Here is a 27,381-nt window from a genome sequence, read left to right on the forward strand (position 1 = left end):
TCTTTGACAGGAGTTCCTCTGTCATTTAAAATGAGCTGTTTTTAGAAGAGAGAGAGAGAGGTAGAGGGAGTGAGGGAGGGAGGGAGGGTGAGAGAGAGAGAGAGAGAGAGAGAGTGAGGGAGGGAGGGAGGGAGGGAGGGAGGGAGGGAGGGAGGGAGGGAGGGAGGGAGGGAGGGAGGGAGGGAGGGAGGGAGGGAGAGAGATGAAGTACAGCCTTGGGGGAGTCCCCTTTGCTCTCTTCACTCTCTGAATGTGACAAAGAAATGAGAAAACCCCTACTATCAAGTAAACAAAACACAGACTGGGAGGATAAGGAAATATGGTGATTGTATCTTTGATTCCATTCATATAGCCTTTCTCAAGACAAGGTACAGGTTACAATGCAATCATTGTTATTTCATTTTGTTCAGATATGTGTTTGTGGCATGATGTGTGTACGTATTTTTTATTTTTTTCTCCCAATGTATCAACTCTAGGCTTACATAGTGATAACAGTCTAAATAGGATGATGGTAGCCTACCTACCCCAGCCCCAGTGTCACACAGCAACTGTAGCTAGGATAGGAAGGATGAGACAAGGAGACAACACGCAGCAAGACTCAATATCTGTTCTGCAGGAAGGAGGGACATTATTATGTCGTCTGCCACCGCCTGCAAACGTTACCATGGCAGCCAGTTAGGGTGGTAGTGGTGGTGGAAAGGGTGTGGGGTTGTCAGAGCCCAGGATTGCGGCACTTGCTTTAATGTTTCTATTTATAATAATTTATAACGACCCGCCCGCCCGCCCGCTGCACCACACAGAGGGGTTGGTCGGATGGTGTAATGAAGAGCTGGTTGCACCGCCACCACCAAGCGGAGGAAAGACAATATGTTTCACATTATCAGTGAACACTATAACAGGGAAGGCATGTTGTTAATGGACAACTGGGCTAATGGAGACTTGTTCTGGTAGGGCTCAACTCTGGCCAACTTGGGTTTGACATTTTATGGGTTTTACATGTGCAGCACGAGTGAGGAACGCTTAGTGTGCGTCCCAAATGGCACCCTATTCCATATATAGTGACCAAAACCCTATATGGGGAATAGGGTGTCATTTGGGATGCACCCTTCTAGTGGCCACCGATTCCCATAGTGTGAACAGGTACAGTGAACACTGTCAGGATTCTCACAACAGGTGCTGCCTGAAACACTGCATGTATTTGTTCTCCTAAATGTGACCCTTGAGAAGATTATGGCAGTGAATGCACCCGATAAATCTCCCCTCAGCCTTTGGCATTTTAAGTAGGTTTGAATATTTTCTTTCAGGCTAAAAATGGAAGAGACATGTATAAGGCCTGTACAGTGTGTACTCTTCTCACAATGTGACTGATGCCATGACAAGAATAGAACTAGAATATTCTCCAAGAGTTGGAAAAAAGCAAAACGTAGCAGTGAACAAAATGTCCTGTCACCAGAGAACAGTAGTTACTATCTGGTATTATGAGACATGGGTTGCTTTAAAACAAAAGGCTTGCTGTTCTCCATAACCTCCAATGACAGGAGGAGAGATACAGTGATACAGTAACCTGAGTTTAACCATCATCTCCTCTGGGGCAGAGAGATGGACTAGCCTTGTCCTCTATGGTGTAAATGACAGGAGGAGAGATACAGTGATACAGTAACCTGGGTTTAACCATCCTCTCCTCTGGGGCAGAGAGATGGACTAGCCTTGTCCTCTATGGTGTAAATGCAGCTCAGTTGGTAGAGCATGGTGTTTGCAACGCCAGCATGGTGTGTGCAACGCCAGGGTTGTGGGTTCGATTCCCACGGGGGGCCAGTACAAAAATGTTTTTTTTTTAAATGCATGAAATGAAATGTATGCATTCACTACTGTAAGTCGCTCTGGATAAGAGTGTCTGCTAAATGACTAAAATGTCAAATGATACAGTGATACAGTAACCTGGGTTTAACCATCATCTCCTCTGGGGCAGAGAGATGGACTAGCCTTGTCCTCTATGGTGTAAATGACAGGAGGAGAGATACAGTGATACAGTAACCTGAGTTTAACCATCCTCTCCTCTGGGGCAGAGAGATGGACTAGCCTTGTCCTCTATGGTGTAAATGAGAGGAGGAGAGATACAGTGATACAGTAACCTGGGTTTAACCATCCTCTCCTCTGGGGCAGAGAGATGGACTAGCCTTGTCCTCTATGGTGTAAATGACAGGAGGAGAGATACAGTGATACAGTAACCTGGGTTTAACCATCATCTCCTCTGGGGCAGAGAGATGGACTAGCCTTGTCCTCTATGGTGTAAATGAGAGGAGGAGAGATACAGTGATACAGTAACCTGGGTTTAACCATCCTCTCCTCTGGGGCAGAGAGATGGACTAGCCTTGTCCTCTATGGTGTAAATGACAGGAGGAGAGATACAGTGATACAGTAACCTGGGTTTAACCATCCTCTCCTCTGGGGCAGAGAGAAAAAAATTTGACATACCAATTAGGATCTGGCAAAAAATCAGTTATAGAACCCATTGCCCTTTATGTTTGTGAGGTCTGGGGTTCGCTCACCAACCAAGAATTCACAAAATGGGCCAAACACCAAATTGAGACTCTCCATTGAGACTCTCCATGCAGAATTCTGCAAAAATATATTTTGTGTACAACGTAAAAACACCAAATAATGTATGCAGAGCAGAATTAGGCCAATACCCGCTAATTATCAAAATCCTGAAAAGAGCTGTTAAATTCTACAACCACCTAAAAGGAAGCGATTCCCAAACCTTCCATAACAAAGCCATCACCTACAGAGAGATGAACCTGGAGAAGAGTCCCCTAAACTCAAACAGACCCCACAGAGCCCCAGGACAGCAACACAATTAGACCCAACCAAATAATGAGAAAACAAAAAGATAATTACTTGACACATTGGAAAGAATTCACAAAAAAACTGAGCAAACTAGAATGCTATTTGGCCCTAAACAGAGAGCACACAGTGGCAGAATACTTGACCACTGTGACTGACCCAAACTTAAGGAAATCTTTGACTTTGTACAGACTCGGTGAGCATAGCCTTGCTATTGAGAAAGGCTGCCAAAGGCAGTCCTGACTCTCAAGAGAAGACAGGCTATGTGCACACTGCCCATAAAATGAGTCTGGAAACTGAGCTGCACTTCTTAACCTAATGCCAAATGTATGACCATATTAGAGACATATTTCCCTCAGATTACACAGATACACAAAGAATTTGAAAACAAACCTAGTTTTGATAAACTCCCATGTTTATTGGGTGAAATAACACAGTGTGCAATCACAGCAGCAAGATTTGTGACCTGTTGCCACAAGAAAAGGGAACCAGCGAAGAACAAACACACATGTAAATACAACCCATATTTATGCTTATTTATTGTCCCTTTTGTACTTTAATTATTTGCACATAATATGACATTCATTTTTATTGTTTATTTCAATTTTGTTTATTATCTAATTCACTTGCTTTGGCAATGTTAACATATGTTTTCCCATGCCAAGAAAGCCTTAATTTGAAATTAAATTGAGTAGAGAGAGAGAGAGAGAGAGAGAGAGAGTGAGGGGAACACCAAAACAAGAACAAACAAACACAGAGTCCAAACTCACAAACATTTTTATTTTTATTTTGTTAATAATGAAAACATTAAATTGGAAACCAATGATGTGTTCTGGTTGATGATGCAGAGTGGAGGGAGTCAAGAGGGAGCACATCCCCTAAACGGATGGTTTATTTATTTATTTATGGAGCCGTGAACAGACAGGATTTGTATGTAAATATTGAAATAACTACTGAGACATGTCGTGCCAAGGGTCCATTGAGTCTCTGTGCTGTTGCCCTAAGTGGGCTCCCTGAAGACTTGAAGGCTTTGTGTCAGGAAGTGATCTGCTGTTTGTTTATAGAAACTGTAATATAATTGTGGCTTTTTGAGGATGACACGAGAAGAGGAGACGCAGGGAGGAGAAGAGAGAGAGGTAGGGAGGAGGGGAGGCAGAGGCAGGGAGGAGGGGAGGCAGAGCGGCAGGGAGGAGAGAGAGAGGTAGGGAGGAGGAGAAGAGGAAAGGCAGGGAGGAGGAGAGACAGAGGCAGGGAGGAGGGGAGGCAGAGCGGCAGGGAGGAGGAGAGACAGAGAGGTAGGGAGGAGGAGCGGCAGGGAGGAGCAGAGGCAAAGAGAAGTTCCTGTCTTTGGTTCCTGTCTCTCTCTCTTTTTTCTTTTGGTGCTGTGCCCATAAGCTGTCTTTCCCTTCGAAAGCTTCTCCTCTTTCCTCTGCTGAAAACACCATGCACTTTCTATAGGCACTCATGTAATGCAAAGTACAGTTTGTTCTCTGCTACGGGACTGTTAAGTAACTCAGAGTGGTAACTCACTAAGACTAATGTAGGTATGTTTATGAATATGAATATAATATAGGAAAATATTGTGCTCATAGTTCATATTCTCCCTCCCTCCCTCTCCCAGTGGACATTAAGCCAGAGGTACTTTTGGACCCCGTGTCTCCGTTGGACCTGCGTACAGACCTGAGGATGCTGGGGCCTGGCTCGGACCCGGGAATGTGGGAGCGTCAGTTGCAGCAGGAGCTGCTCCTCATCCAGAAACAGCAGCAGGTCCAGAAACAGCTGCTGATCAGCGAGTTCCAGAAGCAGCATGAGAATCTGACCCGCCAGCACCAGGCCCAGCTCCAGGAGCACCTCAAGGTCAGGACTACAACATCAACTACAGTATAGTATAGTAACAGTAGTATAGCATAGTATAGTATAGCACAGCATAGTATAGTATAGCAACCGCAGTATAGTACAGCGACAGTAGTATAATAGAGTACAGTATAGTATAGTGTAGCATAGCATAGTATAGTATAGTACAACAACAGTAGTATAGAATAGTATACCATAGCATAGCATAGCATAGTATAGCAACAGTAGTATAGTATAGTATAATATAGTATAGAATAGAAACTGACACACCAGCACCAGGCCTAGCATCAGGAGCAAATCAAAGTCGGAATCCCTCACAGTTAAACAGAACAATAGTTTACAAACAGTAGTATAGCATAGTCAGAGTATAGTAACATTAGAATAGTATAGTAATAACATAGTATAGTAATGGTATAGTATAGAAATAGTATAGTAAAAATATAGTCTAATACAGTGATATTATAGTAATAATAGAGTATAGTATAGTGATAGTAGGATAGTATAGTATAGTAATAGTATAGTAATATTATAGTAATGGTATAGAATTAGTATAGTATAGTAATAGTATAGCAACAGTGTAGTAATAGTATAGAAATAGTATAGTAATAGTATAGCAATTTTAGCATTGTATAGTAGTACTATAGTAATATTAGCATAATATAGTAATAGTATAGTGATGGTATAGTAATATTAGCATAGTATAGTAATAGTTTAGAATACAGTATAGTGACATTGGCATAGTATAGTAATAGAATATAAAGAGTATAGTACTAGTATGGTAATAGGATAGTAATCGTATAGCAATATTAGCATAGCATAGTAATAGTATAGAAATAGTATAGTAATAGTATAGTAATAGTATTGTATAGTAATATTATGGTGATAGTAATAGTATAGTACAGTAGTAGTATACAGTAGTATAGTAATAGTATTGCAATAGTGATAGTATAGCAATGGTATAGCATAGCAATATTGTAGAAGTAGTATAGTAATAGTAATATTAGCATGGTATAGTAATGGTATAGTATAGTAATAGCAATAATATTGTATAATATAGTATATAAATAGTATAGTATAGGAATAATATAGCATAGTAAAGTAATAGTATAGTAATAATATAGCATAGTATAGTAATAGTAGGATAGCATAGTAATATTACTGTAATAGTACAGTACTGTAATATTATTGTAATAGTACAGTAATAATATAGTATGGCATAGTAATAGCATAGTATAGAAATAGTATAGTAATAGTATGGTAATTGTATAGTAGTAGTACAGTGATGGTACAGCGCTAGTATAGTAATATTAGCATAGTATAGCATAGTAATAATATAGTGTAGTAATAGTATACTATAGTACTATAATAGTATAGTAATAGTACAGTAATAGTATCAAATCAAAATCAAATTTATTTATATAGCCCTTCTTACATCAGCTGATATCACAAAGTGCTGTACAGAAACCCAGCCTAAAACCCCAAACAGCAAGCAATGCAGGTGTAGAAGCACGGTGGCTAGGAAAAACTCCCTAGAAAGGCCAAAACCTAGGAAGAAACCTAGAGAGGAACCAGGCTATGAGGGGTGGCCAGTCCTCTTCTGGCTGTGCCGGGTGGAGATTATAACAGCACATGGCCTAGATGTTCAAAAGTAATATAGTATAGTAATATTATAGTAATAGCAATAATATATTATAGTATAGTATAGTAATAGTAGCATTGTATAGTATAGTAATAGTATAGTATAGTAATAGTGAATATATAGTAGTTCATAATTCTTGTGTGTGAAAGTAGTACTATATCTTTGATGCAAGGTTGCTAGAGTATAGGCTATGCTAGGAGAAAAACAGTCACCGATGCTCACTGGAAACAATGCTTCAAGATACAGTGCATTCGGAAAGTATTTAGACCCCTTCCCTTTTTCCACATTTTCTTACTTTACAGCCTTATTCTAAAATTGATTAAATTAATTATCATCAATCTACACACAATACCCCATAATGACAAAGCTAAAACAGGTTATTACCTTATTTACATAAGTATTCAGACCTTTTGCTATGAGACTCGAAATTGAGCTTGGGTGCATCCTGTTTCCATTGATCATCCTTGAGGTGTTTCTACAACTTAATTGGAGTTCATCTGTGGTAATTTCAATTGATTGGACATGATTTGGAAAGGCACACACCTGTATATATAAGGTCCCACAGTTGACAGTGTATGTCAGATCAAAAACCAAGCCACGGGGTCGAAGGAATTGTCCGTAGAGCTCCGAGACAGGATTGTGTCGAGGCACAGATCTGGAGCAGGGTACCAAAGAATGTCTGCAGCATTGAAGGTCCACAAGAACACAGTGACCTCCATCATTCTTAAATGGAATTAAATGGAAGAAGTTTGGAACTAGGGCTGGGCGATATGGCCAAAATCTCATATCCCGATATAGGTCATTTCATATCTCGATTACGATACATATCACGATATAGCACATTTTCTGTAAATTCAATGAATAAATAGTTTATATAAAATGACCACATGTAAAGGCCTATTTCTTATTACATTTTGAATTAAACTCAACAAATTAAGGTACTTACTCATATTTGATTATTTCTCCTTTTATTTATAACCTTTGTGCAAATTTTAAATGAAGCATGTAACAAATCTAAAATATTAATGTATAAAATATAAAAAGGTAAATAGAAAACACCTCAACTATAGTTGCAAACAAAATAAATATAGGCCTAAAATATATATATATATATATATATATATATATACACTGCTCAAAAAAATAAAGGGAACACTAAAATAACACATCCTAGATCTGAATGAATGAAATAATCTTATTAAATACTTTTTTCTTTACATAGTTGAATGTGCTGACAACAAAATCACACAAAAATAATCAATGGAAATCCAATTTATCAACCCACGGAGGTCTAGATTTGGAGTCACACTCAAAATTAAAGTGGAAAACCACACTACAGGCTGATCCAACTTTGATGAAATGTCCTTAAAACAAGTCAAAATGAGTCTCAGTAGTGTGTGTGGCCTCCACGTGCCTGTATGATCTCCCTACAATGCCTGGGCCTGCTCCTGATGAGGTGGCGGATGGTCTCCTGAGGGATCTCCTCCCAGACCTGTACTAAAGCATCCGCCAACTCCTGGACAGTCTGTGGTGCAACGTGGCGTTGGTGGATGGAGCGAGACATGATGTCCCAGATGTGCTCAATTGGATTCAGGTCTGGGGAACGGGCGGGCCAGTCCATAGCATCAATGCCTTCCTCTTGCAGGAACTGCTGACACACTCCAGCCACATGAGGTCTAGCATTGTCTTGCATTAGGAGGAACCCAGGGCCAACCGCACCAGCATATGGTCTCACAAGGGGTCTGAGGATCTCATCTCGGTACCTAATGGCAGTCAGGCTACCTCTGGCGAGCACATGGAGGGCTGTGCGGCCCCCCCAAAGAAATGCCACCCCACACCATGACTGACCCACCGCCAAACCGGTCATGCTGGAGGATGTTGCAGGCAGCAGAACGTTCTCCATGGCGTCTCCAGACTCAGTGTGAACCTGCTTTCATCTGTGAAGAGCACAGGGCGCCAGTGGCAAATTTTCCAATCTTGGTGTTCTCTGGCAAATGCCAAACGTCCTGCACGGTGTTGGGCTGTAAGGACAACCCCCACCTGTGGACATCGGGCACTCATACCACCCTCATGGAGTCTGTTTCTATCCGTTTGAGCAGACACATGCACATTTGTGGCCTGCTGGAGGTCATTTTGCAGGGCTCTGGCAGTGCTCCTCCTGCTCCTCCTTGCACAAAGGCGGAGGTAGCGGTCCTGCTGCTGGGTTGTTGCCCTCCTACGGCCTCCTCCATGTCTCCTGATGTACCAGCCTGTCTCTTGGTAGCGCCTCCATGCTCTGGACACTACGCTGACAGACACAGCAAACCTTCTTGCCACAGCTCACATTGATGTGCCATCCTGGATGAGCTGCACTACCTGAGCCACTTGTGTGGGTTGTAGACTCCGTCTCATGCTACCACTAGAGTGAAAGCACCGCCAGCATTCAAAAGTGACCAAAACATCAGCCAGGAAGCATAGGAACTGAGAAGTGGTCTGTGGTCACCACCTGCAGAACCACTCCTTTATTGGGGGGTGTCTTGCTAATTGCCTATAATTTCCACCTGTTGTCCATTCCATTTGCACAACAGCATGTGAAATGTATTGTCAATCAGTGTTGCTTCCTAAGTGGACAGTTTGATTTCACAGAAGTGTGATTGACTTGGAGTTACATTGTGTTGTTTAAGTGTTCCCTTTATTTTTTTGAGCAGTGAATATATTTTGGGGGGCTTGCCTGTTTTGCATGTTATTTTGGCGTTAATACGTGTCACATATCAATTTGCATTTGGTACCTTGGGTCAAGTGTTATCACCAACTCATGAAACCCCTGTTTCTCGACCGTGTAAATTGGGGCCTTGTCTTTGCAGATGTAAGCTGTAACGGAAGCTGTTATCTCCTTCCATCTTCGTGATTCTTTGCCATATGGTGTGCCGCGGGCAAAAGCCTCTTGCAACGTCTGAGTCTGGGATTTGTTTTGAGCACTCGACTGTACTTTTTTGAGTCTCATCTGTAGACTCTCTTCGTACTGTCTCACATGATTCTTGCGTAGGTGGTAAAATAGGTTAGTGGTGTTTGAGCCTGTTGTCAGGACCGGCCTGCGGCATATTTTGCAGAGGATGGTTTTCTGGTCCGTCAGACTTTTCATACCCAAACCAGCTCTGTGTCTCCGTGCTCTGTGTCACGTTCACTCTCCTCCATGTTTGTTTGTGTTTCAAAGAGTGTGTTTTATGACACAACGAAATAAACGATAGAGCATAATATGAAACGATAGACGTTTTTCTATCGTCGCACAATATATATCGTCATATCACCCAGCCCTATTTGGAACCACCAAGACTCTTCCTAGAGCTGGCCGCTTGGCCAAACTGGGCAATCGGGGCCTTGGTCAGGGAGGTGACCAACAATCCGATGGTCACTCTGACAGAGCGCCAGAGTTCCTCTGTGGAGATGGGAGAATGTTCCAGAAGGACAACCATCTCTGCAGCACTCCACCAATCAGGCCTTTATTGTAGAGTGGCCAGAAGGAAGCCACTCCTCAGTAAAAGGCACATGGCAGTCCGCTTGGTGTTTGCCAAAAGGCAACTTAAGGATTCCCAGACCATGAGAAACAAGATTCTCTGGTCTGATGAAACCAAGATTAAACTCTTTGGCCTGAATTCCAAGAGTCATGTCTGGAGGAAACCTGGCACCATTCCTACGGTAAAGAATGGTGGTGACAGCATCATGCTGTGGGGATGTTTTTCAGTGGCAGGGACTTGGAGACTAGTCAGGATCGAGGGAAACATGAACGGAGGAAAGTACAGAGAGGTGAAAACCTGCTCCAGAGCGCTCAGGACCTCAGACTGGGGGGAAGGTTCACCTTCCAACAGGACAACGACCCTAAGTACACAGCCAAGACAACGCAGGAGTGGCTTCGGGACAAGTCTTTGAACGTCCTTGAGTGGCCCAACCAGAGCCCGGACTTGAACCCGATGAAACATCTCTGGAGAGACCTGAAAATAGCTGTGCAGCGACGCTCCCCATCCAAACTGACAGAGCTTGAGAGGATCTGCAGAGAAGAATGAGAGAAACTCCCAAAATATAGGTATTTGTAGAGTCATACCCATCGCTGCCAAAGGTGCTTCAACAAAGTACTGAGTAAAGGGTCTGGATACTTATGTAAATGTCATATTTCCGTTTTTTATTTTTAATACATTTTCAAAAAAATTGAAAAACCTGTTTTTGCTTTGTCATTGTGTGTAGGTTGATGAGGGGGAAAAAACGAATCAATTTTAGAATAAGCCTGTGACGTAACACAATGTGGAAAAAGTCAAGGGGTCTGAATATTTTCCGAATGCACTGTAAATACTTCAATATGATCTAGTTATTTTCAGTACAGGTGTCCCCCTTTCTACCAGGACTACACTACACAGCACCTTCACCACTTTAGTTTGTTACTGTATGGATGGGGTCCATACTGTCTGACTGACTGATTGACTGGGTCTCTCTCTCTCTCTCTCTCTCTCTCTCTCTCTTTCGCTCTCTTTCTCTCTCTCTCAATCTCTCTCTCTCTCTCTCTCGCTCTCTCTGTCTCTCTCTCCCTCTCTCTCTCTCCCCCTCTCTCTCTCTGTATCTCCCTCTGTCTCTCTCTCTCTCCCTCTCTCTGTGTGTGTGTGTTAGCTGCAACAGGAGCTGCAGGCCATGAAGCAGCAGCAGGAGCTGGTGGAGAAGGAGAGGAGGCAGCAGCAGCAGCAGCAGCAGCAGAGCCAGCAGGAGAAGGAGCAGGAGAGACATCGGAGGGAGCAGCATGTCCTCTGTCTCAGCCTCAGGGGCAAGGAGCGCACCAGAGAGAGTAAGAGCTCGCCACCGATCCACTCACCACCGCTAACTCTCTGCCCAATCACTGATAACTAACCTCCTCCCCAACTCAATTGATACTGCATGTATAGATAAATAGAGGGCTCATGAACGAGATTAACCGATAACTAACTGCTAGTTTACTAACCAAAACCTTGGAGGCAGCTAACTCACCTTTTGTCATTGTGGCTCTTTTATCAGAATGGTAATGATTGTAACAGTGCAAGGCTGTACACTGAGATGAACAACCAATGGGGAAACAAGCATTCTTATTTCCAGCACTAGCCACGGCTGTAGTGACTAGTGATGACTAATGAAACACTAGCCAAGGCTGTAGTGACTAGTGATGACTAATGAAACACTAGCCAAGGCTGTAGTGACTAGTGATGACTAATGAAACACTAGCCACGGCTGTAGTGACTAGTGATGACTAATGAGACACTAGCCAAGGCTGTAGTGACTAGTGATGACTAATGAAACACTAGCCAAGGCTGTAGGGACTAGTGATGACTAATGAAACACTAGCCAAGGCTGTAGTGACTAGTGATGACTAATGAAACACTAGCCAAGGCTGTAGTGACTAGTGATGACTAATGAAACACTAGCCAAGGCTGTAGTGTCTACTGATGACTAATGAAACACTAGCCAAGGCTGTAGTGACTAGTGATGACTAATGAAACACTAGCCAAAGCTGTAGTGACTAGTGATGACTAATGAGACACTAGCCAAGGCTGTAGTGACTAGTGATGACTAATGAAACACTAGCCAAGGCTGTAGTGACTAGTGATGACTAATGAGACACTAGCCAAGGCTGTAGTGACTAGTGATGACTAATGAAACACTAGCCAAGGCTGTAGTGACTAGTGATGACTAATGAAACACTAGCCAAGGCTGTAGTGTCTAGTGATGACTAATGAAACACTAGCCAAGGCTGTAGTGACTAGTGATGACTAATGAAACACTAGCCAAGGCTGTAGTGACTAGTGATGACTAATGAGACACTAGCCAAGGCTGTAGTGACTTGTGATGCCAAATGAGACACTAGCCAAGGCTGTGACTAGTGATGACTAATGAAACACTAGCCAAGGCTGTAGTGACTAGTGATGACTAATGAAACACTAGCCAAGGCTGTGACTAGTGATGACTAATGAAACACTAGCCAAGGCTGTGACTAGTGATGACTAATGAAACACTAGCCAAGGCTGTAGTGACTAGTGATGACTAATGAAACACTAACCAAGGCTGTAGTGACTAGTGATGACTAATGAAACACTAGCCAAGGCTGTAGTGACTAGTGATGACTAATGAAACACTAGCCAAGGCTGTAGTGACTTGTGATGACAAATGAGACACTAGCCAAGGCTGTGACTAGTGATGACTAATGAAACACTAGCCAAGGCTGTGACTAGTGATGACTAATGAAACACTAGCCAAGGCTGTAGTGACTAGTGATGACTAATGAAACACTAGCCAAGGCTGTAGTGACTAGTGATGACTAATGAAACACTAGCCAAGGCTGTAGTGACTAGTGATGACTAATGAAACACTAGCCAAGGCTGTAGTGACTTGTGATGACAAATGAGACACTAGCCAAGGCTGTGACTAGTGATGACTAATGAAACAATAGCCAAGGCTGTAGTGACTAGTGATGACTAATGAAACACTAGCCAAGGCTGTGACAAGTGATGACTAATGAAACACTAGCCAAGGCTGTAGTGACTAGTGATGACTAATGAGACACTAGCCAAGGCTGTAGTGACTAGTGATGACTAATGAAACACTAGCCAAGGCTGTGACTAGTGATGACTAATGAGACACTAGCCAAGGCTGTAGTGACTAGTGATGACTAATGAAACACCAGCCAAGGCTGTGATTAGTGATGACTAATGAAACACTAGCCAAGGCTGTAGTGACTAGTGATGACTAATGAAACACTAGCCAAGGCTGTAGTGACTAGTGATGACTAATGAAACACTAGCCAAGGCTGTAGTGACTAGTGATGACTAATGAAACACTAGCCAAGGCTGTAGTGACTAGTGATGACTAATGAAACATTCGCCAAGGCTGGAGTGACTAGTGATGACTAATGAAACACTAGCCAAGGCTGTAGTGACTAGTGATGACTAATGAAACACTAGCCAAGGCTGGAGTGACTAGTGATGACTAATGAAACACTAGCCAAGGCTGTGACTAGTGATGACTAATGAAACACTAGCCAAGGCTGTAGTGACTAGTGATGACTAATGAGACACTATTCAAGGCTGTAGTGACTAGTGATGACTAATAAGACACTAGCCAAGGCTGTGACTAGTGATGAGTAATGAAACACTAGCCAAGGCTGGTGTGACTAGTGATGACTAATGAAACACTAGCCAATGCTGTAGTAACTAGTGATGACTAATGAAACACTAGCCAAGGCTGTAGTGTCTAGTGATGACTAATGAAACACTAGCCAAGGCTGTAGTGACTAGTGATGACTAATGAAACACTAGCCAAGGCTGTGACTAGTGATGACTAATGAGACACTAGCCAAGGCTGTAGTGACTAGTGATGACTAATGTAACACTAGCCAAGGCTGTGACTAGTGATGACTAATGAAACACTAGCCAAGGCTGTAGTGACTAGTGATGACTAATGAAACACTAGCCAAGGCTGTAGTGACTAGTGATGACTAATGAAACACTAGCCAAGGCTGTAGTGACTAGTGATGACTAATGAAACATTAGCCAAGGCTGGAGTGACTAGTGATGACTAATGAAACACTAGCCAAGGCTGTAGTGACTAGTGATGGCTAATGAAACACTAGCCAAGGCTGTAGTGACTAGTGATGACAAATGAAACACTAGCCAAGGCTGTAGTGACTAGTGATGACTAATGAGACACTAGCCAAGGCTGGAGTGACTAGTGATGACTAATGAAACACTAGCCAAGGCTGTGACTAGTGATGACTAATGAGACACTAGCCAAGGCTGTAGTGACTAGTGATGACTAATGAAACACTAGCCAAGGCTGTAGTGACTAGTGATGACTAATGAAACACAAGCCAAGGCTGTAGTGACTAGTGATGACTAATGAAACACTAGCCAAGGCTGTAGTGACTAGTGATGACTAATGAAACACTAGCCAAGGCTGTAGTGACTAGTGATGACTAATGAGACACTAGCCAAGGCTGTCACTAGTGATGACTAATGAAACACTAGCCAAGGCTGTAGTTACTAGTGATGACTAATGAAACACTAGCCAAGGCTGTAGTGACTAGTGATGACTAATGAAACACTAGCCAAGGCTGTGACAAGTGATGACTAATGAAACACTAGCCAAGGCTGTAGTGACTAGTGATGACTAATGAAACACTAGCCAAGGCTGTAGTGACTTGTGATGACAAATGAGACACTAGCCAAGGCTGTAGTGACTAGTGATGACTAATGAAACACTAGCCAAGGCTGTAGTGACTAGTGATGACTAATGAGACACTAGCCAAGGCTGGAGTGACTAGTGATGACTAATGAAACACTAGCCAAGGCTGTGACTAGTGATGACTAATGAAACACTAGCCAAGGCTGTAGTGACTAGTGATGACTAATGAGACACTATTCAAGGCTGTAGTGACTAGTGATGACTAATAAGACACTAGCCAAGGCTGTGACTAGTGATGAGTAATGAAACACTAGCCAAGGCTGGTGTGACTAGTGATCACTAATGAAACACTAGCCAATGCTGTAGTAACTAGTGATGACTAATGAAACACTAGCCAAGGCTGTAGTGTCTAGTGATGACTAATGAAACACTAGCCAAGGCTGTAGTGACTAGTGATGACTAATGAAACACTAGCCAAGGCTGTGACTAGTGATGACTAATGAGACACTAGCCAAGGCTGTAGTGACTAGTGATGACTAATGTAACACTAGCCAAGGCTGTGACTAGTGATGACTAATGAAACACTAGCCAAGGCTGTAGTGACTAGTGATGACTAATGAAACACTAGCCAAGGCTGTAGTGACTAGTGATGACTAATGAAACACTAGCCAAGGCTGTAGTGACTAGTGATGACTAATGAAACATTAGCCAAGGCTGGAGTGACTAGTGATGACTAATGAAACACTAGCCAAGGCTGTAGTGACTAGTGATGGCTAATGAAACACTAGCCAAGGCTGTAGTGACTAGTGATGACAAATGAAACACTAGCCAAGGCTGTAGTGACTAGTGATGACTAATGAGACACTAGCCAAGGCTGGAGTGACTAGTGATGACTAATGAAACACTAGCCAAGGCTGTGACTAGTGATGACTAATGAGACACTAGCCAAGGCTGTAGTGACTAGTGATGACTAATGAAACACTAGCCAAGGCTGTAGTGACTAGTGATGACTAATGAAACACAAGCCAAGGCTGTAGTGACTAGTGATGACTAATGAAACACTAGCCAAGGCTGTAGTGACTAGTGATGACTAATGAAACACTAGCCAAGGCTGTAGTGACTAGTGATGACTAATGAGACACTAGCCAAGGCTGTCACTAGTGATGACTAATGAAACACTAGCCAAGGCTGTAGTGACTAGTGATGACTAATGAAACACTAGCCAAGGCTGTAGTGACTAGTGATGACTAATGAAACACTAGCCAAGGCTGTAGTGACTAGTGATGACTAATGAAACACTAGCCAAGGCTGTAGTGACTAGTGATGACTAATGAAACACTAGCCAAGGCTGTAGTGACTTGTGATGACAAATGAGACACTAGCCAAGGCTGTGACTAGTGATGACTAATGAAACAATAGCCAAGGCTGTAGTGACTAGTGATGACTAATGAAACACTAGCCAAGGCTGTGACAAGTGATGACTAATGAAACACTAGCCAAGGCTGTAGTGACTAGTGATGACTAATGAGACACTAGCCAAGGCTGTAGTGACTAGTGATGACTAATGAAACACTAGCCAAGGCTGTGACTAGTGATGACTAATGAGACACTAGCCAAGGCTGTAGTGACTAGTGATGACTAATGAAACACTAGCCAAGGCTGTGATTAGTGATGACTAATGAAACACTAGCCAAGGCTGTAGTGACTAGTGATGACTAATGAAACACTAGCCAAGGCTGTAGTGACTAGTGATGACTAATGAAACACTAGCCAAGGCTGTAGTGACTAGTGATGACTAATGAAACACTAGCCAAGGCTGTAGTGACTAGTGATGACTAATGAAACATTCGCCAAGGCTGGAGTGACTAGTGATGACTAATGAAACACTAGCCAAGGCTGTAGTGACTAGTGATGACTAATGAAACACTAGCCAAGGCTGTAGTGACTAGTGATGACTAATGAAACACTAGCCAAGGCTGTAGTGACTAGTGATGACTAATGAGACACTAGCCAAGGCTGGAGTGACTAGTGATGACTAATGAAACACTAGCCAAGGCTGTGACTAGTGATGACTAATGAAACACTAGCCAAGGCTGTAGTGACTAGTGATGACTAATGAGACACTATTCAAGGCTGTAGTGACTAGTGATGACTAATAAGACACTAGCCAAGGCTGTGACTAGTGATGAGTAATGAAACACTAGCCAAGGCTGGTGTGACTAGTGATGACTAATGAAACACTAGCCAATGCTGTAGTAACTAGTGATGACTAATGAAACACTAGCCAAGGCTGTAGTGTCTAGTGATGACTAATGAAACACTAGCCAAGGCTGTAGTGACTAGTGATGACTAATGAAACACTAGCCAAGGCTGTGACTAGTGATGACTAATGAGACACTAGCCAAGGCTGTAGTGACTAGTGATGACTAATGTAACACTAGCCAAGGCTGTGACTAGTGATGACTAATGAAACACTAGCCAAGGCTGTAGTGACTAGTGATGACTAATGAAACACTAGCCAAGGCTGTAGTGACTAGTGATGACTAATGAAACACTAGCCAAGGCTGTAGTGACTAGTGATGACTAATGAAACATTAGCCAAGGCTGGAGTGACTAGTGATGACTAATGAAACACTAGCCAAGGCTGTAGTGACTAGTGATGGCTAATGAAACACTAGCCAAGGCTGTAGTGACTAGTGATGACAAATGAAACACTAGCCAAGGCTGTAGTGACTAGTGATGACTAATGAGACACTAGCCAAGGCTGGAGTGACTAGTGATGACTAATGAAACACTAGCCAAGGCTGTGACTAGTGATGACTAATGAGACACTAGCCAAGGCTGTAGTGACTAGTGATGACTAATGAAACACTAGCCAAGGCTGTAGTGACTAGTGATGACTAATGAAACACAAGCCAAGGCTGTAGTGACTAGTGATGACTAATGAAACACTAGCCAAGGCTGTAGTGACTAGTGATGACTAATGAAACACTAGCCAAGGCTGTAGTGACTAGTGATGACTAATGAGACACTAGCCAAGGCTGTCACTAGTGATGACTAATGAAACACTAGCCAAGGCTGTAGTGACTAGTGATGACTAATGAAACACTAGCCAAGGCTGTAGTGACTAGTGATGACTAATGAAACACTAGCCAAGGCTGTAGTGACTAGTGATGACTAATGAAACACTAGCCAAGGCTGTGACTTGGGCTTTATTGTTGCATGTTCTTTCCCCACTAGAGGGAGATGTTCCTACATTAGATGTGGATCCACTCAGAAAGATCAATTCTATGGGAAATAAAAGACCTGCTATTTGGTGTGCTAGTTATGGATTGTGTTAAAAATCATACAATGTGAGACTCATATTACAGAGCAATACATTGTGTGGATGTGATGAAAACCTACTATAGAATAGGTAAACCCAGTATCTACCATTTCAATGCAACACTATGTGTGGATGTGATGAAAACCTACTATAGAAATACAGTGCTGTATAGATATACCTATGGTAGACAGTCCCTGCATCCCCAATGGCACCCTATACCCTATATAGTGTGCTACTTTGTATTTTTATATTTGAAAAAAGCAGTGCACTATAAAGTGAATAGTGTGCCATTGTCTCTAAATCTATACCCCCTGAGCCCCAGGGTGACCCCAATCCCTGTCTCTCTCTGAGACTGTACCTCATGGGCCCCAGGGTGACCCCAATCCCTGTCTCTCTCTAAGTCTGTACCCCCTGAGCCCCAGGGTGACCCCAATCCCTGTCTCTCTCTGGCTGCTGGTCTCACAGGTGCTGTGGCCAGTAATGAGGTGAAGCAGAAACTCCAAGAGTTTCTGTTGAGTAAATCAAACAAGGACCTGTCCTCTGCCGGAGCCACACACACGCTTATCCATCACCCCAAGCTCTGGTACACGTAAGTACCCACTGTTGTGATTCTGTCTAGTAACTTCTTCCACTACCCACTGTTGTGATTCTGTCTAGTAACTTCTTCCACTACCCACTGTTGTGATTCTGTCTAGTAACTTCTTCCACTACCCACTGTTGTGATTCTGTCTAGTAACGTCTTCCACTACTCACTGTTGTGATTCTGTCTAGTAACTTCTTCCACTACCCAGTGTTGTGATTCTGTCTAGTAACTTCTTCCACTACCCACTGTTGTGATTCTGTCTAGTAACTTCTTCCACTACCCACGGTTGTGATTCTGTCTAGTAACTTCTTCCACTACTCACTGTTGTGATTCTGTCTAGTAACTTCTTCCACTACTCACTGTTGTGATTCTGTCTAGTAACTTCTTCCACTACTCACTGTTGTGATTCTGTCTAGTAACTTCTTCCACTACCCACTGTTGTGATTCTGTCTAGTAACTTCTTCCACTACCCAGTGTTGTGATTCTGTCTAGTAACTTCTTCCACTACTCACTGTTGTGATTCTGTCTAGTAACTTCTTCCACTACCCACTGTTGTGATTCTGTCTAGTAACTTCTTCCACTACCCACTGTTGTGATTCTGTCTAGTAACTTCTTCCACTACCCACTGTTGTGATTCTGTCTAGTAACTTCTTCCACTACCCACTGTTGTGATTCTGTCTAGTAACTTCTTCCACTACCCACTGTTGTGATTCTGTCTAGTAACTTCTTCCACTACTCACTGTTGTGATTCTGTCTAGTAACTTCTTCCACTACTCACTGTTGTGATTCTGTCTAGTAACTTCTTCCACTACTCACTGTTGTGATTCTGTCTAGTAACTTCTTCCACTACTCACTGTTGTGATTCTGTCTAGTAACTTCTTCCACTACCCACTGTTGTGATTCTGTCTAGTAACTTCTTCCACTACTCACTGTTGTGATTCTGTCTAGTAACTTCTTCCACTACCCACTGTTGTGATTCTGTCTAGTAACTTCTTCCACTACCCACTGTTGTGATTCTGTCTAGTAACTTCTTCCACTACCCACTGTTGTGATTCTGTCTAGTAACTTCTTCCACTACCCACTGTTGTGATTCTGTCTAGTAACTTCTTCCACTACCCACTGTTGTGATTCTGTCTGGTAACTTCTTCCACTACCCACTGTTGTGATTCTGTCTAGTAACTTCTTCCACTACCCACTGTTGTGATTCTGTCTAGTAACTTCTTCCACTACCCACTGTTGTGATTCTGTCTAGTAACTTCTTCCACTACCCACTGTTGTGATTCTGTCTAGTAACTTCTTCCACTACTGGAAAAATACTTAAAAAGCAAGCACACAATTTTTCTTCAGGAAAATTAACTTTTCTAGTTACTATTTATCATTCAAAATGATGTATATATATTTATATATATCACTGTTTGCACTTGGCAAGAAGAAATGAACCAAGATTTGTGACGTGTTGGCGCTGTGTGTTCTGTGTCCAGGTCCTCCCACCACACGTCTCTGGACCAGAGTTCTTCTCCCCTGGGAGGCATGTCTCCTGTCTGCCACTACACACTCCCCTCCCCTCAGGACGGACAGGACGACTTCCCACTGAGGAAAACAGGTACGGCCACACACACACGCACCCACCCACGCACACACCCACCCACGCACACACCCACGCACACACACATGCACGCACACACCCACGCATGGATGGTCATGGATGATAATAGTATGAACTGCTTGGCGGTCATGGATGATAATAGTATGAACTGCTTGGTGGTCATGGATGATAATAGTATGAACTGCTTGGCGGTCATGGATGATAATAGTATGAACTGCTTGGCGGTCATGGATGATAATAGTATGAACTGCTTGGTGGTCATGGATGATAATAGTATGAACTGCTTGGCGGTCATGGATGATAATAGTATGAACTGCTTGGCGGTCATGGATGATAATAGTATGAACTGCTTGGTGGTCATGGATGATAATAGTATGAACTGCTTGGTGGTCATGGATGATAATAGTATGAACTGCTTGTCGGTCATGGATGATAATAGTATGAACTGCTTGGCGGTCATGGATGATAATAGTATGAACTGCTTGGCGGTCATGGATGATAATAGTATGAACTGCTTGGTGGTCATGGATGATAATAGTATGAACTGCTTGGTGGTCATGGATGATAATAGTATGAACTTTCTGTACAGAAAAAGGAAAGGTAAACATGAAAAAAGTTGGGGCGGAACTTGTAAGACGGCGACCATGTCGCGTACAAACACATACGATCACGCACAACAGCATACACTAAACCGCACACACCAGCATATATTGACCATACTCAACCACAATCAAACTATTTCTAACACTTAATTCCAAATGAACTTCAGGACATTCCAAAGTCTTTTATATCCTTCTATTCTCATAAGTGTTTACATTAAGATATGTGTGGATAAATCCTTCGACAGACATCTTGTCCTCAACCAGGTGTGTGTGTCTGTCTGCAGGGTGGTACAATTACCTTCCATCAATGAGTTATTAATACAATGAATGTGCTGTGACCTCTGTCATCCCAGGGTTACCTCTGTGTATCCACACAGCATTTCCTGACCATACTGATGACCTGCTAATGACATCAGTTAGGCCTATTATGACCTTTGAACCTCCACCCCGCCCCCGAGGCCCCTCTCACCCCTCGTACCCCTTCAGGGGACCCCTTACTCAAATAATGGGGAGGGGTTACGAGGTAAGCCAGAGCAGTAATATCTATCAGAATCCTTCCCTCCTATTTGACCTCTCCCAACACAGAGCCAAACGCGTGCAACACCGACAGAACACTAACACACACTGTTGAAAATATCATACAAAACCAATGCAATCTTTTTTTGCTGTATTGTAAGTTGATGATGCTATATATTGTGTGTTATTTTCCTCACAAAGACATAGGCTACAATACTGTTCCCTAAGAACTAACTCCAGTATTTGGTTATTGTGTTATTAACGGTAATACACAGATGAAAGCCTAGGCCTCACTGTTAGGGCTTCTCAGTTGAACAGTTAATGGAAGACTAAAAGTACCTTCCATTTCTTTAGAGTTATGAGCTCCACTAACTCTTTTGAAAACACACAACTTGTCAGCAAAAGGCAGCTCAGGTTTGTTGGTTTAAAGCTGAGGATCTCTCTAGGGAACACTGTATAAATAAGAATTATACCTCCCTCTTGGTTTCGCTGCACCACAAGCTAAAACGGTTCATCATTTTGCTGTGAGGTCACGGAAATGACATTACATTCTTTCCCTTTTGTGTCTCGTCAAATTACGGCGGTAAACAATAGTACCTGTTTAATGACTTTACCGCATGAGCTGGCATATTGTGTATAAACACAATTTAGAGATCAGGCTAGGGGAATTATATTGTCTGTTTTTTTGGTACTTTGTAATTTTAATTTGTAGTCATTGTGGAGACTTTGTGGTTAAAATATCAACTGGGGAAGCACATGAAAGACAATTGTGTTTATTGTGTCTCTCTTTGAAAAAACAATCTCGCACCAGGAAATCCCTCCTCTCTCTCTGTCTGGTAACATACCTGTAAACGTAGGAGGTTAGGAGTGGCCTGCGAGTCCAAATAACCAGTTGCCAAAGTAAAATAATGTGCCGCGTCCAAATAAGAGGGTTCCCAGAAATGATTTTGAATTTATCTTGCGAGGCAGACAGAGTCTTACCATCAATGCTTTAGCCTATGTTTACCTTTGACACAAGCTGCAAAGAAACAGCAAATTTATGAACACTAACAAAACTCTGCTTGCCTTATTTTTTGCAGGACTAAGTTATAATAATCCTTATGATCTCCCTTTTGGATTATCTTCAAATAATCTCTGTTTCTCTGAGTAATTCTTATGCATTGATAAAAACCCCTTATAAAAACATTTCCTGCCCTTTGGATTCTAGAATCTATATGTGGTCATTTCCTGTGCGAGCCCCACCCCCCACCCCCCATTTCCTGTCCATCTTCATTAAAGTCCTCTGAGAGATTGGCACGGAAGGGACACACACAAAGGTAGTGTTGTTCCTGGACACGTTGTCCGTCATCGATAGCTGACACTCTGACAGGCAGGTGTCACTGAGTTAAGAGGACTGTTGCCGGGCAGAATGAAGTAAGACAACACTGTTTGTTTAAGCAAAAACAGCCTTCTGAAAACAAAGTGGAGAAGACTTTACAGGTCTGGGTTGGGTCGCAAATGACAACCTATTCCCTATATAGTGTACTACTTTTGACCAGGCCCCAGAGGGTTCTGGTCAAAAGTAGTGCAATATATACTGCTCAAAAAAATAAAAGGAACACTAAAATAACACATCCTAGATCTGAATGAATGAAATAATCTTATTAAATACTTTTTTCTTTACATAGTTGAATGTGCTGACAACAAAATCACACAAAAATAATCAATGGAAATCCAATTTATCAACCCATGGAGGTCTGGATTTGGAGTCACACTCAAAATTAAAGTGGAAAACCACACTACAGGCTGATCCAACTTTGATGTAATGTCCTTAAAACAAGTCAAAATGAGGCTCAGTAGTGTGTGTGGCCTCCACGTGCGTGTATGACCTTCCTACAACGCCTGGGCATGCTCCTGATGAGGTGGCGGATGGTCTCCTGAGGGATCTCCTCCCAGACCTGGACTAAAGCATCCGCCAACTCCTGGACAGTCTGTGGTGCAACGTGGCGTTGGTGGATGGAGCGAGACATGATGTCCCAGATGTGCTCAATTGGATTCAGGTCTGGGGAACGGGCAGGCCAGTCCATAGCATCAATGCCTTCCTCTTGCAGGAACTGCTGACACACTCCAGCCACATGAGGTCTAGCATTGTCTTGCATTAGGAGGAACCCAGGGCCAACCGCACCAGCATATGGTCTCACAAGGGGTCTGAGGATCTCATCTCGGTACCTAATGGCAGTTAGGCTACCTCTGGCGAGCACATGGAGGGCTGTGCGGCCCCCCAAAGAAATGTCACCCCACACCATAACTGACCCACTGCCAAACCGGTCATGCTGGAGGATGTTGCAGGCAGCAGAACGTTCTCCACGGCGTCTCCAGACTCTGTCACGTCTGTCACGTGCTCAGTGTGAACCTGCTTTCATCTGTGAAGAGCACAGGCCGCCAGTGGCGAATTTGCCAATCTTGATGTTCTCTGGCAAATGCCAAACATCCTGCACGGTGTTGGGCTGTAAGCACAACCCCCACCTGTGGACGTCGGGCCATCATACCACCCTCATGGAGTCTGTTTCTGACTGTTTGAGCAGACGCATGCACATTTGTGGCCTGCTGGAGGTCATTTTGCAGGGCTCTGGCAGTGCTTCTCCTGCTCCTCCTTGCACAAAGGCGGAGGTAGCAGTCCTGCTGCTGGGTTGTTGCCCTCCTACGGCCTCCTCCCCGTCTTCTGATGTACTGGCCTGTCTCCTGGTAGCGCCTCCATGCTCTGGACACTACGCTGACAGACACAGCAAACCTTCTTGCCTCAGCTCGCATTGATATGCCATCCTGGATGAGCTGCACTACCTGAGCCACTTGTGTGTGTTGTAGACTCCGTCTCATGCTACCACTAGAGTGAAAGCACCGCCAGCATTCAAAAGTGACCAAAACATCAGCCAGGAAGCATAGGAACTGAGAAGTGGTCTGTGGTCCCCACCTGCAGAACCACTCCTTTATTGGGGGGTGTCTTGCTAATTGCCTATAATTTCCACCTGTTGTCTATTCCATTTGCACAACAGCATGTGAAATTTATTGTCAATCAGTGTTGCTTCCTAAGTGGACAGTTTGATTTCACAGAAGTGTGATTGACTTGGAGTTACATTGTGTTGTTTAAGTGTTCCCTTTATTTTTTTGAGCAGTGTATATGCACTATATAGGGAATAGGGTGCCATTTGGGACACAGTCTGGGAGGTTTGACAACCTGGTTTTTAGCTTGGCTGGTCGTAGGGTCTAACACCTTTTGTTGCAGTTGTTGTGGGGAAACTGTAAACTTTTAGCACTTTTATGATTTGCTTTGAAGCTACCCACTTAGCCAATTCTCCTATGCCATACCTGCCCTGCTGCCTGATGTCTCTGCTGGATAAGTCAAGAGCTACTGTACACAACGAAGATTAAATGAACAATAGTTAATTTTTTTGTTCCAACAGCCACATGCCTTATGCATGCCCTTGAAAGCCACAGAACCTTTGTCTTAGTTTGGACGATACCGTTCAGAAGTCTATTTGAAAAAGATCAAACACGCTTCATTTGACAGGCTATGAAATATGAATTGTTGTTGTTGATGCATTTAAATTGCAGTGGGAGATGGGGAGCCCAGGTGCTCTTGTGTTGTTCCATCTACTGTATCGCTACTACTTTGATCGTGAACTTTCAGAAACTGTTTGGTGACTTTACTAGCGAGTAGAAAATAGCTTTTATTTTAGACAGAAGAAGTGGACTGACTGCTAGACATGGTGGTTGTTTCAGTCTATAGCTCCCCACTGGTGACAGACGTCAGTTCAATGTCCATTCCACGTTGGTTCAACGTAATTTCATTGAATGTTGATTCAGCAAGTGTGTGTCCAGTGGGTCCTCATCTCTTCTTCATGGTGTTCCATCAACAGACTTATTAAGGCCAGTGTGTGTCCAGTGGGTCCTCATCTCTTCTTCATGGTGTTCCATCAACAGACTTATTAAGGCCAGTGTGTGTCCAGTGGGTCCTCGTCTCTTCTTCATGGTGTTCCATCAACAGACTTATTAAGGCCAGTGTGTGTTCAGTGGGTCCTCATCTCTTCTTCATGGTGTTCCATCAACAGACTTATTAAGGCCAGTGTGTGTCCAGTGGGTCCTCATCTCTTCTTCATGGTGTTCCATCAACAGACTTATTAAGGTGAGGGCTGTTTAAAAGAACTAAGCCCATAAGCATTACAAATGCTTCCTCTCCTCTGGAATCAGTCCATGTTAGGCTTCTCTAATCAGAAAAGGCCTAGCGGATTCATCGTGCTTTGATCACAAGACCGTCTCTTGAATACTTCCTTCACCCCCCCAAAAAAGCTTTTTATTCCACAAAGCAATACAATTCCAGGTGATAAAGTTGTTTACTTGACCGTACATCCTCTTTGTGCCATGTCCAGGAATAGACGGGGCCCAGGTCATGTGATGCCCCGGGCCGTGGTAAGAACAGCCTGACTTAGAGGAAAAGAGAGGTGCAACACCCTCATCTCCACTCTTGACCCACTTACCAAACGTGTGTAGCAGGTGCAGTGGAAGGAGGATTTCACATTGCTTTCTGAAACCAGGGGATATTTTAAGGTGTGATGCCTGGAGGCACAGTAACCCGCTCCTTGTACCTCCTCGTGGTCAGACAATGATCCGCGCTCATTTCACTAGTAATAGAATCGGGTGAAACATTGTACATTTGTCTGGACTGGATGAGTTCATGGAAGGGTTTATGGATTTTGAAGCCGGTGGTTTTTGATAAGTATCGTAGAATGACTTATGAACAGGGAAAGAATCTGGTCGAGCTGTATAGCTTACCCAGCTGAGCCGAGCTGTATAGTTGAGCCAAGCTGAGCCAGCTGTATATCTGAGCCAGTACAGAATGGTTCAGGTTTGTATGAAAAGGGTATAAAAGTAAGGCCTTGTAGCCAACAGCATTCCACCACAGTGTCCCAGCATATAGTCTTTCTGTAAGGCTCGGTCCCAAATGGCACCCTCTTCCCTACATAGTGCACTATGGGCCCTCTGGGCCTGGTCAAAAGTAGTGCACTATATTGGGAATAGAGTGCCATTTGGGACAGAGCCTAAGAGTCCCCCTAGCCAGCCACCTGGCCTTGTTTTGGTCCGGCAGCCTAATGGAGACAGGCATCACACTGACAGCAGAGTTAACATTGAGATGTAATGGAGACAGGCATCACACTGACAGCAGAGTTAACATTGAGATGTAGTGGAGACAGGCATCACACTGACAGCAGAGTTAACATTGAGATGTAGTGGAGACAGGCATCACACTGACAGCAGAGTTAACATTGAGATGTAGTGGAGACAGGCATCACACATTCAGCCTCCACCAACCTCCAACCCAGGACTTTCTAATGTGATAACCTGGTTGATGTATGGACATGTTAAACACATCGTGGCTCATTCATATTGCTACCTGTTTTAGTTGGGTGATGTGTTCTGGGCACTTTGCCAGTTAACCAATGAAGTGGCCCAGGTGTTTGTATCAACGTGAGAGCTGTGTTACTTAGAGATGTCTGCTGCCAGCTTCCCTTCCTGTTGTGTCGTAGGCAGGTAACGCTACCACTGGTTCTTCCACAGAGACAAATGAGATGCGTCCTAAATGGTACCCTATTCCTTAAATACAGTAGTGCACTATATAGGGAATAGGGTGCCATTTGGGACACAAACACGGTGACAAAGTCTGTCCGTTTCCCACCTCGCCGCTGTCTGGCGTTCCCGTGGCGACGGTTGGGATGCGGGTGCTCGGTGGCAGCGAGCGGAGCGGTGGTAAAAATAGAAAGCAATCAGGGCAGCGGGGCATGAAGCGGATTCATGAAGACTCCCTGCAGCGCTTTCTCTCCTTCTATCTATCTCTCTCTCGCTCTTCCTCTCTTGCAGTACCCCTCGCTCGCAGGACTGATGGCTGATGGACAGGGAAAGAGAGGGGCTGGTGCTGCTGTATTTGACAGGACTCTCAAAATAGAAGCATCTGGCCCTGTCAACACCCCCTTAACCCCCCCCCCCTCTCGTGTTCTCCCCTCCCCTCGTCTCCCTTGTGCAACATCACGTCGTATGGTCGCATCACAAAAACAACCATTCTCAATAGTTGATCTCAAGGAAAGGCTAAATAATTGAAACAACATGGTGTTTAGTTTTTGTATAATACTGAGATAGCCGTTTATGTAACTTTGTGCTCCATCCTTCTCCTACAGCAATAGTAGCTTGACCTCTGTGTTGATCTGGATCATC

General features: G+C 43.5%; 1 protein-coding gene across 1 annotated transcript in view; it reads left to right on the forward strand.

Moving 5' to 3' along the window:
* The window catches only part of hdac9b (histone deacetylase 9b), a 59,871-nt gene that overhangs the window by 15,956 nt on the left and 16,534 nt on the right, over positions 1 to 27,381 (forward strand). Inside the window, exons 2-5 of the mRNA XM_029744018.1 lie at positions 4,466 to 4,701; positions 10,973 to 11,144; positions 18,297 to 18,420; positions 19,896 to 20,017. Of these exons, the coding sequence (XP_029599878.1) occupies positions 4,466 to 4,701; positions 10,973 to 11,144; positions 18,297 to 18,420; positions 19,896 to 20,017 (654 nt within the window). The remainder of the gene's footprint in view (positions 1 to 4,465; positions 4,702 to 10,972; positions 11,145 to 18,296; positions 18,421 to 19,895; positions 20,018 to 27,381) is intronic.

Source organism: Salmo trutta, unplaced genomic scaffold, assembly GCF_901001165.1.
Source record: "Salmo trutta unplaced genomic scaffold, fSalTru1.1, whole genome shotgun sequence".
Classification (NCBI taxonomy): Eukaryota; Metazoa; Chordata; class Actinopteri; order Salmoniformes; family Salmonidae; genus Salmo; species Salmo trutta.